Source organism: Manis javanica, chromosome 7 (assembly GCF_040802235.1).
Source record: "Manis javanica isolate MJ-LG chromosome 7, MJ_LKY, whole genome shotgun sequence".
Taxonomy (NCBI): Eukaryota; Metazoa; Chordata; class Mammalia; order Pholidota; family Manidae; genus Manis; species Manis javanica.
Window position 1 is genome coordinate 8,975,081 of NC_133162.1, and position 16,627 is coordinate 8,991,707.

Genomic DNA, 16,627 nt, shown 5'->3' on the forward strand with positions numbered 1-16,627 from the left:
GGAAAAGAACCAGGACTCATTTTGTCAAGGGAAGCAGATAAGATTGAAGAACCAAGTCACTGGGGAGGGTGCCCCTGGAGTTTGTGCGAGCAGAATTTCTCTCTTCAATCATAGGATCCTATTATAGCAACAAAGAAAATGGACTTTGCGACAGCTGGGAAAACAGGTGGAAGTTTAATGGATAGGACTGGAGATTACCAAGTAAGGGCACGTTAGTTGTCCACATGCACAGTGACCCAAACAGTTTTGGGTGTCCCAGAAGTGAGCATCTGTTGCTTGGGCTTCTGCCTTGGAGCTGGGACCCAAATGACTACTGCTGGTTAGAGAGGAGAGTGCACGGGCCCTGCCCAACCAGACCCCAGACACATGCTCACACGTCAGGTGGGCTGCCAAGATCTTTTCAGCCTCGGGTCCTAAAGCCTTCGCTACAGGACATTTTGAGACAGGGACCATGGGTGTAGTCAGAGCAGGGTGAGGGCCTCCGGAAAAAGCAAGGCAAGATAATTATAGTCAGAGCAATGTAACTACATGCAAGGAAACCCCTTACCCAAACTCTGTGTTAAACATTAAGCTCTAAGTCATTCTTCAGTGAGATCAGTTAATATTCCCCAGATAAAGGAAAGTATCCCATGTTTTTCTTATGCTAATCATTTGTGATCATGTATAACATTCACTTTAGCATGCTAAAAGGCCCGGGCCTATGTGCTGTCTTTCCTCGTTCAGACCTGATAAGGTGATCCGCAATCTGGGCAATTAATAATGGCAGGCAAGCCCTGCCATAAACAACATAGTAAAAGGCAGGAAGGATTTCATCTGAAAGATAAAATTGCATTTTAAAAACCCAGGAAGTTAAGAAGTAAAATTCTTAACTTACTCTTTAGCAAACAGATAATAGCTAAGCCCACCTTGGGGGCTGGGCAGGCAGTCTTGTTTGATATGCTCCCAGACCAAGAGCCTCTGGTATCTCAGAGAGAAATCAGAGCAGTAAATTTCTTGTGTTAAGTTGATTTTAAATATTCAGGAACCACTCAACAAGTCCACACCCCTAAACCCTTTATCACGTTCCTGAAAATCCTCAACTGCCTATAATCCCCTAGACAATACACCATTATGGGCTCTCTTATCCCCTGCTGCCATGAGCCAGGAGCTCTATCCTCTCACTTTATCTCTAAATAAAAGCCTTTCCCTGACTCTCCTACCTTAAGTGTTTGCTAAGTTCATTCCTCGACTCCGCAACCAAGAACCGCGGCATCATTTTGACCAGACACAAGCTGACAGCCCTCAGGAGCAGCAGGTGACCTCTCAAAGTGTCACCAGACAAAGCGGCAGAGCCTCTTTCACATATGGGTCAATCTCTGCTTTATGAAATATTTCCAAGGTTCTATGTGTCTGATGGGTAACTTCTCAGGAAGTAAATGGAAAATCACACCTAGACATCAAGATCCAATTATGGAGAAAGTTCATAAACACAAAATTTTGAACAGGATTTAAAAAAAAACTGTTCCTATCACTTTTTAAGTAAAACAATGTGTTCTCTGGAAAAATAACAATAAAATTTCAAAACAGAAAGAACATCAGACACCATCTAACTCATCCTGGTCATTTTGAAGATGAAAAACACTGAGGTTCTGAGAGATTCGACCAAAGTTAACTTCTCAGAATGAAATTCAATTCTGACCCAAAATAAACCAGCTCTCTGAAGAGCAAGAGAAAATGAATTAAAACTAACTTTATCATACTGGGCGGAAACTAAATCTGACCACTGCAGGAATTAATGACCTCAAAGCTGCCTAATTCCTTTGTAATACAAGCACTGACAAATAAATAAAACAATGAGCCTTCTAATCCATGCAAATGGTTACTGCTATACATGGCCATTCACCATCACCTCTCACCCTGGCCACCTGCTGTTTTCAATAAAGGAACAGATGACTTCAGAATCCATTTGAATTAGGCATCTGCAATGTTCCTGAAAGTCAAGGTACCCAGCCTGGTTTTCCCTTACAACCAAGAATTGTTTCCATCAGAAAATAATAGGTTTGTCTCTCGCTGATATTTTAAGATGAGATTTAAGCTTTGTTTCTCTCACATAATCCCCCACTTGCAACTTTAGAGGAGCCCAAACGCCAGAAGAATCACCAATTAAAACATGAAATGGCCACAACTCAAAGAGCAGGGGCCTCTGGGACCAACTTTCAGCCCTCAACCCACCACTCCCTCAAATTGTCATTGCTATGTGGACCCCTCCCACACCGTCACCCCATCAGACCTGCAGCCTCAGGCCGGGGGTCCTTCTGGCCTTCCAGCCAGGGGCTGGGGGTCTTTGCATGCACCCAGGCTCACAGTCCTTCTTGTGGCCAATTCCCGTTGCCAGGCCTCAAGGTAACCATTGCATCTGGGACAACTGCAGGATTCCAGGTCCAGGGGCTGGGCTGGGACAACAGTCCGTGAGGAGTGCATGGGGACCAGGAGTTGAGCTCAGGTGGGGAGGCCTTGGTACACTGGGCCACTGTAAGGCTGGGTGCTTGGGGGTGTCTGGGCCACATGGTGCCAGGCCAGGCAGAAGAGTGGCCTCACGAGAGGGCTGCCCCTCCCAAATATGACAATGGGCAGTCTTAAGCTCAGGATGGCACTGCCACCATGCCCGCTCCTTCCCGCAGAGTCAAAATATGGCCCTCAGTCCTTCTCAACAGAGGCTGCAGGCAATGACCACAGACTCCCCAAAATGGCAAATAAGCTGAACCCATGTGCCAGCCCTTTGTCGCTGCTCTTCGGACTGTTGTGGCCTTCATGCATCACGGTGCTGAATGGCGGGGGTGGTGGGTAGTCTCTGGATACAGAGTGAGAGAAAGAGCCTATGTCATCAGGCCACCTGCCAACAGTACAAGTTGCCCCAGACCTAACCTGCTGCTGCTGACTTAAAATCCAGGCATCGGCCTTTGTCCGCCAGGACTCCAAGGGAACCTGACACTGAGGACTCTCCCCTGCCCAGTGGCACCTGCTTCTCGGACTTCCAGCCCTCCTGAAGCTTGTCATATGTATGACCCTTGTTCCTGTTACCCAGACACATCCTTCATTCTTTATCCTGGGGCTCCCCTCCTCCAGAAAGACCAACTGCTATATACACAAATTGCATTAATCTGTGTGCCTTGCAGCCCTTGGAAAGCCATAAAGATGGAATATTTAGGTTCTCTTTACCCTGCTTTGGTGTTAAATATTCAGGGGTACTGCACCATGCAGTGAGCAACCCAGGTCAGATCTGCCCCCACAAGAATACAATCCAATTCAGTTCAGCCAGAAGTGTGTGGACGGAAATCACCAAGAAGCTACAGCCTGACACCCCAGCCCGTACGGAGTTTTTCTCACTTTTAACATTTTCTGATTCATGGGACAGAGTAAAACCCATCTGGGGCCCCTCAAAGGTTGGCTCAGCTGGATCTGAGCTAAAGAGAACTGTTCAGTCGAAGCTGCTCAAAGAAGCAACCAGAAGCCGCCCCACCTCATATCTCATGTTGCTTTTCATTCCTTCCATATGATTTGTTTTCATTCCGAGTGATTTCATTTTTTGAGTTGGCAAGTTTAAGCCCTATGCTGCCAAAAAGACGGGACTTCGTCACCTGCAGCTGAAAGACATGGGCAGATAAAAGAGCAATTTGGATACCCCACTGCTGTTTCCTCTTTCTATGTATCACCAGTTTGCAACACAGTGAGGGGCCATCAAGCATCTGTATGAACAAGAAACCCACAGGATCCTACCTGGGTGAAGGTAAATGGCTCACCCTTGGGCTGGTTAGCTACAGAAAGAGCATGTATTTTCCATGGGCCAAGGTCACTAGAGAACAGCCTTCTTACAAAGGCAGTACAGGTCACTACGGCAGAAGAAAAAGCTCCCTACACTCAAAGACGGTTCTACCCGTGCGGATAATTTCTTTCAGCCCTCCTGAAATAAGTGAAGGAGGTAGTTGGAGCTGTGTCTCCAACCCACACTAAGTAGACTAATATGACAATATTTCCTAAATCAAAATAGGGACACATGGTCTGAGAACAGGCTGTAACTGGCAGGAAGTCAACTGCTGGCCAGTATTTGCTGACCACCATCCCTGAATGCCCTCTCACAAGAAGGAGTAGGGCTACCAGGCACTCTGGGACACTTTATACTCAATCTCAACTATTTATAAGAACATGCTCAGTTCTGCCTCAAACTTCTAAACAGGAAGATACCAGATTTATAGTGGCCACACTTCAGGCAATTCATTCTGTCCTTCTACTACAAAAGGATATCAAGAAAGAAATCTAACTGGGAACAATCCTCACTGCTTAATGCTTTCTAAAAATCTCATTTTTATGGAAGTTAAACCAGGTGTGTGGGGCGGCAACAGAACAAGGACATGGGCGACCTGTATTTACCTTCTAGTCCCTGCCCTGGGTCCCAGCGTTCCCAGACTGGACACCCACAGCGTGACCACCTTCATTCATTGAGAGATGTCTCTGGGAAGGAGCCCCCACCTCGGTTCCAGGGAAACCACCTGTGGGGGTCACTGGGGGCAGGAGTAGAGGACAAACCCCTGGTGCTCTACCGAGGATGAGAGGGGAGAAACACTGGCCTCTCTGCCAAGTGAGCTGTCACTCAAGATGCACAGGTAAGGGGCCCCCACTTGGAGATTTGAGTTCTAGTTCCACCAAGCCAGAGAGTCACTGTCAGGCCTCAGGCTGGTTCCACGGCTCCCCATTTGTAAAATGGGACCTGGACCTGCCTACTGTGGAGAGATGCTGTGAGCACTGATCAGGTAAGAGACGCAAAAGTTAGCTACCACGGCAGCTTCCGTTTATTGCACATGTGCCGCACGCCAAGAACAGTGCCGCTCTGCACACATCACCTGCAGTCCTCACAGCAACGTGCAGCCTTGCTGCGATAAGCCTCAGCTCACAGATGGAAAAGCTGAGTCTCAGAGAGGTTCACCAGCTTGTTCAAGGCCACAGAGCACCCTGGGGTCCAAGCCCTGGTCTGCCCTACCAGGTCTACTGCACTGCCCAACTTGCAGTGGGGTGTAGGGGCTGGAATGAGGTGACTTCTCAGAGACCACAGGTCACTCATCAGCCCCAAAGGGTGGGCTGTACCCTACAGGGCCACATGCCATTTTGCCCATCATCAGCAACCCACCCAAATTGTTAAGGAGAATCACCCCAAACACAGAAACAAGGCAAAAAGAGCTCTGCATGCCCCGCAGGCATCATGCTCTAGTCTAGAGCAGGGGTTGGCAAACCACGCGGTGCAGACCAAAAGGCCCCTGGCCCTTTCCTGTAAAAAGAATTTTACTGGAACACTGCCACGTCCGTTCACATCCACACTGTCTGTGGTTTCGAGCTATGGTTGAGTAACTGTTACAGAGACTGGAAGGCCCACAAAACCTAAAATACTTGCTACCTGCCCTTTACAGAAAAGGGTTGCTTTTCTGTAATCCTTTTGACCTTGGCAACAGGGTCATCTGATGTCTCATCAAGGTCTTGGTTTCATTTACTATTTACTATTGACTAGGGTTCAGTCTTAGTACCATTAGTTACTTGTAGAAAATAGAAAAGCTGCAAATTACTTTTGTTCAGCAGAAAACAAATGATTTCTTAAAAAAAAGAGAAAAACTCCTGAAAGGTTATGATTTGTCCCATTGAATCTATTTTATCTTGTGTTAACCAGTGTTATATCTAACTCTGCAATCTCCTTCTCCCCTTCTTAGCCCGTTGACTACCCAGTGCTTTCTCCCATCTTTCTCCATTCAACCAGCTTCACCATATTGCCGGTTCCCTCATTATTGAGTTAGAGATCTTGGGCACGTGCTTAGTGTGTATTTATGCAAGAGTTATGCTTGTAGCTTTTTGGAAAACCACACTTGGTCCAACACGAACACTGGCAATGACGGCCTGGCTAACTAACGGTTAGCGAAGCAGCTTTTGGAACACACGGCATTCTTGAGAGGCAGTGTGTGTAGGCAGCAAACGGATACCTTGGTGTCCTGGCGGATACGGGAAGCCAGGGCAATCTGCCTGGCCAGCTTCAAGGCTTCTATCCTCATGATGGCAAATTCTAACTCCTCCTGCCGGACGGGTGGGGTATGAGCAAACCTCAGGGGAAATGCAGCATGACAGGACGTAAACGTTCTCCAAATCCAAGAAATGAATGTGCCACATGAATGTGTCGTCACAGGGTCTCAGAAAAAAACACGCACTCTGGCTTTCTTTCACAATGAACACCTCAGCAGATCATGAAATCAGTATTTAATTTCCTTTTTTTTTTAATAGTCCTTTGGGATGTCTGTCAGGAAGTATTATACAGCTGAATATGAAATGATTTTTAAAATACGATCAAAATTTTGATTGCACTGTTTCCTTTGATTTCTTTCCTTTTGTTTGCTTAAGGGTAAAGTTGGCCACCAATTCCCATGAATGGATGGCATCTCTCATACAACTGTTAACAATCTCTCTAGGTTTGCTCTGAATATCCAGGTCTAGAGGATGTCAAATTAAGTTGTCAAATGTAAAGCACAGAGTAGATTATCGTTTTGGTTCCAGATGCAAGACTGAGTCCAGATGTTATCTCAATGGGAGTCTGACATAGCCTTGTCTATATAAACGGCTTGGCTCGACAGTGATCTAATACTGATTCTGTGAATAAATCACAGAAACTGCTTTTGGAGCTATGAAAACTTCTGAAAAATGACTGTGTGGACCAAATTTCCAACTTGCAATACAAATGGTTTATTCCATATGTAGTCACACAATTCATATCACTGTGGTGTCTTGGATCCAGAACACCACAATAAATCAGCCTCTGAGGGAAAGACAGTTCATCTGGGACATTCCCAGCAATGCCTCGTTAAATCTGCTTCATTGCATTTGGGATTCGGAGGTTCATTTTCTACTGAGGTTTTGACAAACTCCCAAAAGGTCACACATGGGTTACAAACCTGAAGTTTCTGAGCAAATACTGGGGGGTTCTTTTCTGCTAAGTCGGGTTCCAGATAGTCAAGCGCACCACACAGAGAGGCTGGATGAGCTAGCCTGCTGAGGAGGGTGTCAGCAGAGGCAAAGGAGCCCTCAGGAGCTGTCTGAAGGCCGGCAGAGGAGGGCACAGAGGAAAAATAGAGAGCAGAGTGACAGTGATTCCACGCAAGGACCACACATTTGTTTGCACGACGTTTCTACCTTAAGACTAAAGAAAGTATCAATTAGGTGCCAATACTTTCCTGCCATCTGAACTAATGATGACAGAGAGCATCTTGGGATTGACAGGCCCAACCCCCACCCCAAAATCACAGCCTTAGGTGCCCTCCCTACCCCCACCCCACCTTCACCCCCTAGCCAATCAGTGGGAGGAAACTCACCATCAGTCTATTTAGTGTTGACCCTTGAACAATGTGGGTGTTAGGGGTGCAGACACCCTGCATAGTTAAAAATCCAAGTACAACCTGTGACTCCGTAATAACTAGTAATAGCATACTATTGATCAGAAGCCTTAAGTACCGATTCACACACACACATTTTTCATATTATTGATCAAAAGCCTTAAGTTAGTTAACACATATTCTGTATATTATATGTATTGCTTACATTTCTCTTGCTGTAAATGGCGCCATGTATTCCTTTTGTGTGCATAAATTTTGATAGTTTTAATTTTTTAAACATTTATGTATATTTTTTAGGAGTAAATGACAAAACAGACTAGTATCTATATTTCACACATTCATGACATACCTTTTTCTTAGTTTTTTCAATATTTCTAGGCTATGTGGTTTGTCTGAGAGTTTGTTCAAAGTGTCACAAATATCCAAAAATTTCCTAATATACTTTTTTGAAGAAAGTCTGCATATAAGTGGACCCATGCAGTTCAAGCTTGTGTTGTTCAAGGGTCAATCATGCTCAAAAATCTCGGTGGGTGAGAGACAAGCTGGCTGATGGGTTTTGCAAACATTAACCTAATTCATCGAGAAAATACATCCAAGTATAAATACCGAAAGAAGTAAGGTTTTGGTAAACATCACTTTCTAAAAAATGGAAAAATGATTTCCAATGAAAAATTGTCTCCTGACAGATGAGAAAGACTTCAAAATCAGAAGCCAACTTTGCAGAAGTGGAATCATGCCCGAGTCCTTCTGTAATATCTGAGAGGTGAAGTCACTCACAGTTAGACTTACTTTTTGCTCACTATTATTTCTCCAGTATCCAACTGCCAGACACTGAGTAGATACTCAGTAAATACTGGATGCATGAGATAAATGAATGGTCTACTAACAAGCACCGAACAACAAAAGTAACACACTAAGTCAACAGCCTCAAACACTCTTGGGGATTAGATTGCTAGGACGTAAAAGAAAACATAAAAGTCACTAGGATGAACCATTTTAGATGTTCAGGGGCTCCTGTGGGTGAGGCATTCAGCCCAGGTCTGTTTGGTCTGCAAGGCCCCACAGGGGTTGGGAGGGGAAAGGTGTAAGTCAGTCCCTGGTCTGTAAAGAGGTGGGCTTTCCCATCAGCAAGGCCTGGGAAAGCCAACTGTTCGTCAAAAGGAGAATGTCCTGCGCTCCGGCCATTCTCTGCTGCCTGCCACAGAGGATGGAGAAGAAGCTGGAGACTGACAGCAGCTTCACAGCAACAGTCCAGCCCCAAGGGACTAAGTGTGGGAAATAAACAACCCCGAAGCAAATAAAGCACTTGGGTGAGAAGTGCAGAACCACGGCTGGTGAGCACGGTGAGCCTCTCTCTCACCACTGTGACATGGGGCAGCCGAGGCTGGCCTCTGCGGTGCGGGGGAGAGCTGCTCTGAGGGCCCCGCCCTCCAGGTGATGGGACCCAGCTGGCCCAGGCCTCACCCCCAGTGATCACGGGCCCCCCTGACCCACTTACAATCTCAATGGCATCTGAGGCGGTGCCCAAGGCCATGGCCTCCAGCTCTTTCTGGGAGGATTTCTCTGGCACCTGCAAGTGTGGTTCCTGGTTGGGGGCCAGCCCTCGTGAGACTGGATGCTGGATCTTTGCCCCAGTGTTCACAAGGGCTTCCGTCTCCTCGAAACTTGACCTGAGGAAGGAAAGTGCATCTTTAGTCAAGTCACTGGAAATCCCCCTGACATCAGCCAGGATGTCCTGACTCCGTCAATACCCCAAGGGGTCCTGGCCTTCCAGGGCTGCATTCCCAGGGGCAGAACAGGGCAGATCTCAGGTGGCCATGGGAACTGTAGGTTGGGCCACCTCGGGGATGGGCCAGTCCAGCCACCCCCAGGGCCTGCTGACAAGGGAGGTTCACAAGCACACATGCCGCTGGCAGAGGGCATGAGCCCTGGAGTTAAGCAGACGGCCAGCCCCTTGGCTGTGCACCCTTGGAAGTGAGGGGAAGTGACCGGGTCCCGCATCTCAGTGTCCTTTAATGTGAGATGGAGACAGACAGCTCTCTGTGAAGTTCAGAAGTGAGAAGCTGTGAAGTGACAGGCTGCTGCATATAGAGCACTTAACACAGGGCCTATCACACAGAATAGCACCACCATCATCCTTACCACCCTGGGCAAATTCTGGAGTGAGTTTAGGATGTCAAAGCAGAGGTCGATCCTACTCAGTGAAAGGGGCAGGCAGGCAGGGACAGGGAGGTCTGAATCTCAGAGCCATGCCACCCCATTATCCAAACCAGCGCCACACAGCTCTGAACGTGACCCTAACCAAAGCTAGTATTCACATCTGCATTACCAATAGGTCTACCGGGCACTGCATGTATGCCGGGCCTTGTGACAAGTGCTTCACTCACAAGGCCTCAGTTTAATCTTCCCCATGGTTTTGGAGGACAGGTAGCCCCTCTCCCTAGCACAGCTGGCACATGCCTGAAGACTGAAAGCCCTCATTTAACCTCCGTAAAATTCCATGATTAGTCTCACTCTACACAAAGGAGACTGCAGTGCAGGACGGTCATGCAACTTGCACCAGGTCACACAACCGGCAAGATCAGGGGTGGGACTCAGTCTCTGCTCTTGCAGTCCCACAGACAAATCACAAAATGAAGTTGTGTGTGTGCTGGAGGGCGATCACAAGGGGCTCACACACTCAGCCGGTAAAGGATTTCACCTTGGTCCAAAGGGCCGCCAGTATGCTTAGGTCCGTGTGGACATTCAGAGAAATCGGGACACAGGCTGCCTGAATAGATGCACATGAACGAAGCTGGCATAGCAGGGCCAGGTGCTCAGGCGGGGGACCTCATCGCAGAGTTCATACCCTGAACACGGCGTGGGGGACTCCGACATCCGGACGGGGGGAGACTGGCCCGGGCTCTCCTGAGAAGTGTCAAACATAAGGTACAAGGCCTGCTTCTTCGGGGTGTCATCGTCCTGCTGCAGGAATCAAAGTCAAACATCAGCTTGGTTACAGTTGGCCAGAACACGCTACAGAGATGAAAAGCAGAGCATGCCTCATTAGGAACAAATAACTCATCAAGGAGTCTTCATTTTTCTCAAGCCATCCAGGAGGGGTGCAGAAAGCTGCTGCTTACTGGGAGAGAGGGGGAGGGGATGGGAGGGAGCAGTCAGGTGGAGAGAGAAAGCATGACTGTGTGCCACTTGGATCGTTTTTGATGGGGGAAGAAACATAACCACATTGGTGTGCTGTACGCTGTTCAGCCCATCAGCACCTACTCGCCACCTTCTCTGGATGGGCAGCCATGCCAGCTGATACAGACAAACAAGAGGGGTGAGCAAGACCCCAGTGTGGGCACTGCCCACAGTAGCCCAGGGGAGATGGGCGTGCTGACCCAGAGCAATGAGAGCCTGTCATCAAGGTTTGCTCAGTTACAGCAAACTGCAGCTTAATAGCAGCAACTCCAGCATCTGTGGCTAATGCAAAGGAACATAAAGATAAAAGCAATGTGTCCAGGCCATTTGGTGTCACAGCAAGTCCTCTGGGGCACCTCCATTGCCAGAGAATGCAAGAGGTCATGCTCGGAAGCACGTGCCCCAGGGCTGCAGATATTAAGCCAGAGGAGGCAGATGTCTGTCATAACCACTTAAAATGTAAAAGGCTGGGGGAGACTTAGTGCCTTATAGATTATCTTCTGTGACACATGCAACCAGTAAACAGATAATAGTACACACCTTAAAGGCAACCAGACCACTCCCTCCATCTGTTTTTATCTGACTAGTTCTTTCTCAGCCTAGGGAAGTCATTCTGCAGGAAGCTAACCGCATCCCATCATTTTCCCCTTGAAAAGCCACCAGAAGTGGACTGAATATGAACCTCCACCCCAGCCCCTGTTCACTCTTACACACATGATGCTGTGGGCACAGAGGACCCCCAGTTTAGGGTCTGAGCTCCCAGGACATTATGGTCACAGGAGGAGGAGGCCAGTGTTTTCATGACAAAGGACAGGACCAAAGAACAAGTCCCCTGCTGGCCCGAGGCAGAAGAACTTACAGGTAAAGAGGAGCCGATTTTCTCCATATATTCAATTTCATAGGAGTTTCTGTAACCCAAGTCTGCCAAAGAAACAAAAGGAAAGGTTAGTGTCGGGGGTCAGGGGGAGTTTGGGCCAGGCAGGGTGAGGCCTGCAACGAGACGCTAAGCTTTCAGAGAATGTCTGCTGACTAGAGGCTTCAGATACAGCTGCAAGGGGGGCTCAGCTCAGCTCTCCGCAGACAACTGATAAACCTATTGCTGCATGAGGGTTTCTGCCATTAGGGAGTCTCAGAGAGTTCCAAGGGGATTAAATGTTATAAGTAAGCAAAGGTCTGCCTGGGAAAAGATCTGAGCATTTTGCACTCAAGTTTTCAGATCAGGTAGTGTATGACATTCTGGAATTAGACCTGCAGTTGTCCTCCTCTGAGAATTTAGCTGCAGCCATGCTGAATTCTTGCTTCTTACACTGAAGCAAGAACAGATACGGTCCCTTCAGTGTTCCTTGTAAAAGCAGTTTTTCAAGTCACGTAGAAAGTTTCCCAAAACTCTTTCAATGCCTACAGGGCTGGTCCAAATCAGATTTTCAGGCGCAGAGCCTGCTGAAGTCCTTTTCAGTGGAGAAATGACCTATTTCAAATTTACTGGAGACTTCAGGCTACAAAGAAAATGCCAGAGGTTTCTACCAGAGAGCGGAAACCCACAGGCTGCCTCAGGCTCTCGGCCCACCAGTTGACCGCTCTGTCCAGCAAATGGAATCTCAGCACCTGACTACATGCCTCAAACTGTGCTGGCCACAATGGACATGGTGCGACTATCCTCACAGAAGTCACAGTCAGCAGCCACCAAATGGCTCTTTTCTCCCTAAAAAGAAAACCAAGAGGTGACACGTGACCTGCTCAGAACACCGCTGTGCAAGAGCATCAGTCAAAATCCATAAAGCCTAAGGTCTTAAGTTTTTTTTACAGAAAAATAAAAATAACAGCAGTTCTGGTTTAACGTACCTTGATTTCTACATTTTGTTAAAAGCATCACTTAAAAAAAGATTCCTTAAAGTGAGCTCTAAAGTGAGATATGTCCTGGAAGACTTTCTCAAAACCTGCAAGGGTGTGTGGGTGTGTGGGTAAAGCACTTGAACACATGCACAACTTTCAGGAGCCCCTAAATCTCCCTGGTGAAACAAAAACACATTCTTTGAGTAGGTCTGGCCTGCTTGGCTGGCTCACAGGAATGAGGACGCTTTTGTGGATTAATGGCCATAAAGAAGTCATGTGTCCTCAAAGCCCACACACCCCGACTGTGCGTCTCTTGGGGAAAGGCAGAGATTGGAGCACAGAGCAAAGCCCGCTGGTTTGGTGTCTGCAGCTGCAATGCGAACCTGGACCCAGTCAGCCCCAACTTTAGACATAGAAGTTTCACTTTTATGAAGACTTACTATCCTCCTCACCTTGAAAAGGAGAAGCAGGTGGGGACAGTGAAGGACAAGGTGATTTCTAGGGCCTCTACCTGACCTATCACTTTCCAGGCACAGGACCCCAGGACTATCATTTTATTGGCCTACTAAAGCCTGTGAAAGTTGAGAAGGTAATAGTGAATCAGCTGCTTCCTCCTCTAAGGTCTCACTATTATTGCCAAGGCATTTATAACCCTCAATTATTTAACAGAAACCTCCAGCACAGAGTGCCCACAATGCTCCAAACAAGCTAAGGGCCACCACAGAGATTCTGCAGCAACTGGTGGCCCTGGGTCAGCGTCTTGCTCCAGTTATCAGCTCGCCTCATGAATTATCCTACTTAGAATCCTAGCTCTGTCCTGGCAGCTGATCTGGGTGACTTTTAGGTCACAGAGCTCACTTATCTGCCTCCTTTCCTAGTGCCGAGGGGGCTTCCCTTCTTCCTGTCCAGGGTCCCCTCCTCCCTCAGAGGCAGCAGATCACAGCACAATACTGGGGGCTTCTCTGTCCCCCTGCTCTACCCAGGAGCTTCAATCCCAGGTGGGTTGGGGATGCCTGGAGGTGTTCTTTCAGAGTGAGACCTGAAACTTCCAACCATAGCCATTTGCATTCACATTTATAATTTACAAAAGGTCCTGGACAGGATTGTCAAGGAAAACAAATGCATCTTCTTGTCGTAAGGGTGGTCTCCAATATTTTGAGGAAACTTCTCATGCACCTGCTTTAAATTCTGTGCCTCAAGAGGTGGGCATGGAGGGGGGAGCCAGGAACTTTTAACACACGCCACGCACAGCTGGCAGGCCAGGAGGCTAACACCAGTTACACCAATGAAACATCTTCGCATCTAAGACAAGAGGCCACTGTCTGAGCATGTGCTGCTTCAGGCTGAAGAGGCCGAAGTTATTTCTAACGGGTCCTGTAGTAGCCAAGGCTGCTCTTGGTAATTATTTCACCCCAGGGCAATGCCCAGTGAGGGAGCCCAACTGCTGTTTTCATGTGACTCTCATGCCAGAGCTTGGCTGGGGGACTGGAAAAAGCCCTGGGCAGAAGCAGGAAGGATGTCGTTGAGTCCAGATCGCCGTTCCCAGGATCAAGGAAGCCAACCTGCAGGCTTCTCCATGCCTATTAACTTATCTATAAAATGGAGTTCAAAATGCCTGCGCTTTGCAGAACAAAATGAAGCGACGTAGGATAAAAGCCCAAACATGGGCTATATAAATATAAGGGATTGTGACCAGGTAGGTGTATTATTGCTCACTGCTAATATTTCTGGAATTTTTAACAAAAGTGATGAGAGGCGATAAGAGCCTTTTGGAAGGGGACAAGGATGTGCTTCCAACTTCTAAATGTCTGTAGTGTGATAGTAGTGGTGCCCACCACTGAAGAATGGGTAGGCTCCTGAGAAGGATGCCTCCCCCTCTGTTAGAGGCAGAAGGGAGGGGCTGCGTCTCTGTGTTAAGGGAAGCAAAGGACCTGGGTGGTCATCAACAGGCCATCCAGGCTTGTGAACTGGACACAACTGCTCTCAGGGTTTCTTGGACCCGAGCTCCAAGAGGTCTTGGATGCTGGGTGGCCCAAAGGCTTCTAACTTTGTCATCCCTATGGGCCACACAGAGTAGTTTTCTCCCACAGCACCGTGTTTCTAAAGATTGCTCTAGAAAAGGGCCCTTGCTAAGCTAGCATTCAAACAAAAACATTTGTCATCGCCAACCTGAATTTTCAATCACTGGGAGATGATCAGTATCACCACAGTGGCTGATGTAATTATAGCCCAAACACACGATTTTATTAGCTGGACATATTTCTAAAGTACTCCATTCAGGTTTCTTGAAATACTAAGACAACCCGAAGCTCTGCAGACCCAGGTGGAGAAGCACAGGTCAGTTCAACACCCTCATTCTACAGATGACCAAAGGAAGCCTGAACGACGCTCACACAGTGTGTCAGGAAAACACCGGCCTCTTTCTTAAGAGTCAGGCAGACTTGGGTCTACACGGATTAGCCCTGGACACTCAGCAAGTCTTAAGAGCTCAAAGCTTTGCTTCCTCACTCTTGAGTGGGGAAGAGCAGAAACCCACTATGAAGAGCTGGCAGGATGAAATGAAATCATGTACGTAAGACTCAGCACAGCTCAGACTGTGTTGCTCCAGCAATGATGGCTCCTGCCTAGCTTTGTGACTTAGGGGATTCGCATTGCAGGGAATGTGTGTTCAAATGTAATTGTTATTTCTAACTCAGTGCTTCATTTTCCTGTGATTTGTGACTTCAGGGTAAGAAAGTTTCAGTCATGGCTATAGCCCTGGTCAGAGGCTCTCTGACGGCCGCATCAACAGCCCCAGGCATGTGTCTGGTGTGGCTGAACTTGGCCTCAGGGGGTTAACAGGGAGGCTGACCCGGGAAGAGGGCTCTGCAGCCAGTTGCTGGAAGGAACCAGCCTATCTTGGCGTGGTGAACACGGGGTCAGCATCTCCTCAGCTGAACTGTCCTATATCCACATGGATGGTGGACTTCTGACTGCCCCCACCAGCTGTGATTATGGTTGGGACCTCCCAAATCTTTACAACTGTTTTGTAAGGGGGAAGTTTTAACAGTTTTGTTCCAAACATACAGTCTTACCAATTTGTTGAATTTCTGCAGGGTATTTATCAAATATGTTACTGAGCTAGTGAGTTGCCTGTTTCAGTTTAATGTTCAAGATGTTGTCACTGAATGAGGCATCCATTAACTTAAAAGATAGTATTAGGATCTTTGTATTTTCTATTAAAAAATGCGCACAGTCCCAAATCATCGGCCTTTTGATTCTTCTCTACAATGCCAAGGTGAAGCTGGTTTCTAAATACTTCTCTAACATTTAGAAGTATCTTACCAAGCCTCAAGAGATGTGACCCAGCAGAAACCACAGCTGCTATCAAAATGGCCAAGGTCACTGTTTATACTGCAGCCTTTGGGATGTCACATCCCACACCCAACCCCATCTTCCTCACACAGGCCACGTCTATGCAAAGATCAGACTGTGCTGACATGAAGCTGTTTACCTACCTGGCCTCGTACTTCCTTTCTCACAAACCTGTCTTCAGCCCCTGCTATGTGAAGGGGTGTGAGGACAGGTGGCTCACATGCTCTCACTTCAGGGGACACAATCCAGCAGGAAAGCAAGAGATGCCTACAAATCATCATTATAGTTAGGGGACCTCAGAGGGGCCCAGGCCAAGCGTGAGGGCAGGCAGTATGGGGGAGATGTCCAGGGAAAGGCTGGAAACGGGCTGGACAAGTGTGGGGGACAGGACGGGGGGCATTTCAGCCTGCAGCAGCCACTGCAGAGGCAGCTGGGGGGGTATCCCTGGGAGAGTGGTGCCACCCTGTGGGGGCACACGGCCAGCTGTATGTGCAGAGGTGAAGGCGCGTGTATAGAAAAAAAGGACTGAAGGAAGGTGGAGGCCAGGTCCCAGGGCCCTGGGGTCAGACTGGAGTGAGATGGCTATTATGCCTCCCAAACCTCAAGCCAGAGGCCCAACTGGAGGACAGCTCACCAAAATGCTCCATTCTGCAAAAATACACCGCTATCAAGTCCAGGTATAGACTTGGGTCATCTTTTCATCTTCAAACTGCAGAGAGGCAGTGTAGTGGGAAGACAGGCATCCAAAGTCCAGACATAAAATCCCATGAAATGGATCTCACTGGGACCATTCAGAGACCTCACGGGCACAAAGAAAGCCACCCAGAGGCCTGGTCATGGAAGAGCCTCCAGGGGAAGCAATC

General features: G+C 47.9%; 1 protein-coding gene across 34 annotated transcripts in view; it reads right to left on the bottom strand.

Annotated features, from left to right (window-relative positions):
- Positions 1 to 16,627, bottom strand: part of TACC2 (transforming acidic coiled-coil containing protein 2) — a 203,795-nt gene that overhangs the window by 14,760 nt on the left and 172,408 nt on the right. For 22 of the 34 annotated variants that reach the window (XM_073240258.1, XM_073240270.1, XM_073240269.1 and 19 more), the window contains 5 exons: positions 11,437 to 11,498; positions 10,246 to 10,361; positions 8,896 to 9,067; positions 6,960 to 7,100; positions 6,000 to 6,089 (listed from right to left, as the gene is read on the bottom strand). In XM_073240258.1, the coding sequence (XP_073096359.1) occupies positions 6,000 to 6,089; positions 6,960 to 7,100; positions 8,896 to 9,067; positions 10,246 to 10,361; positions 11,437 to 11,498 (581 nt within the window). Of the gene's footprint in view, positions 1 to 5,999; positions 6,090 to 6,959; positions 7,101 to 8,895; positions 9,068 to 10,245; positions 10,413 to 11,436; positions 11,499 to 16,627 lie in introns of those variants that run through there. The other 12 variants (XM_073240279.1, XM_073240280.1, XM_073240282.1 and 9 more) reach the window with 3 other exon arrangements.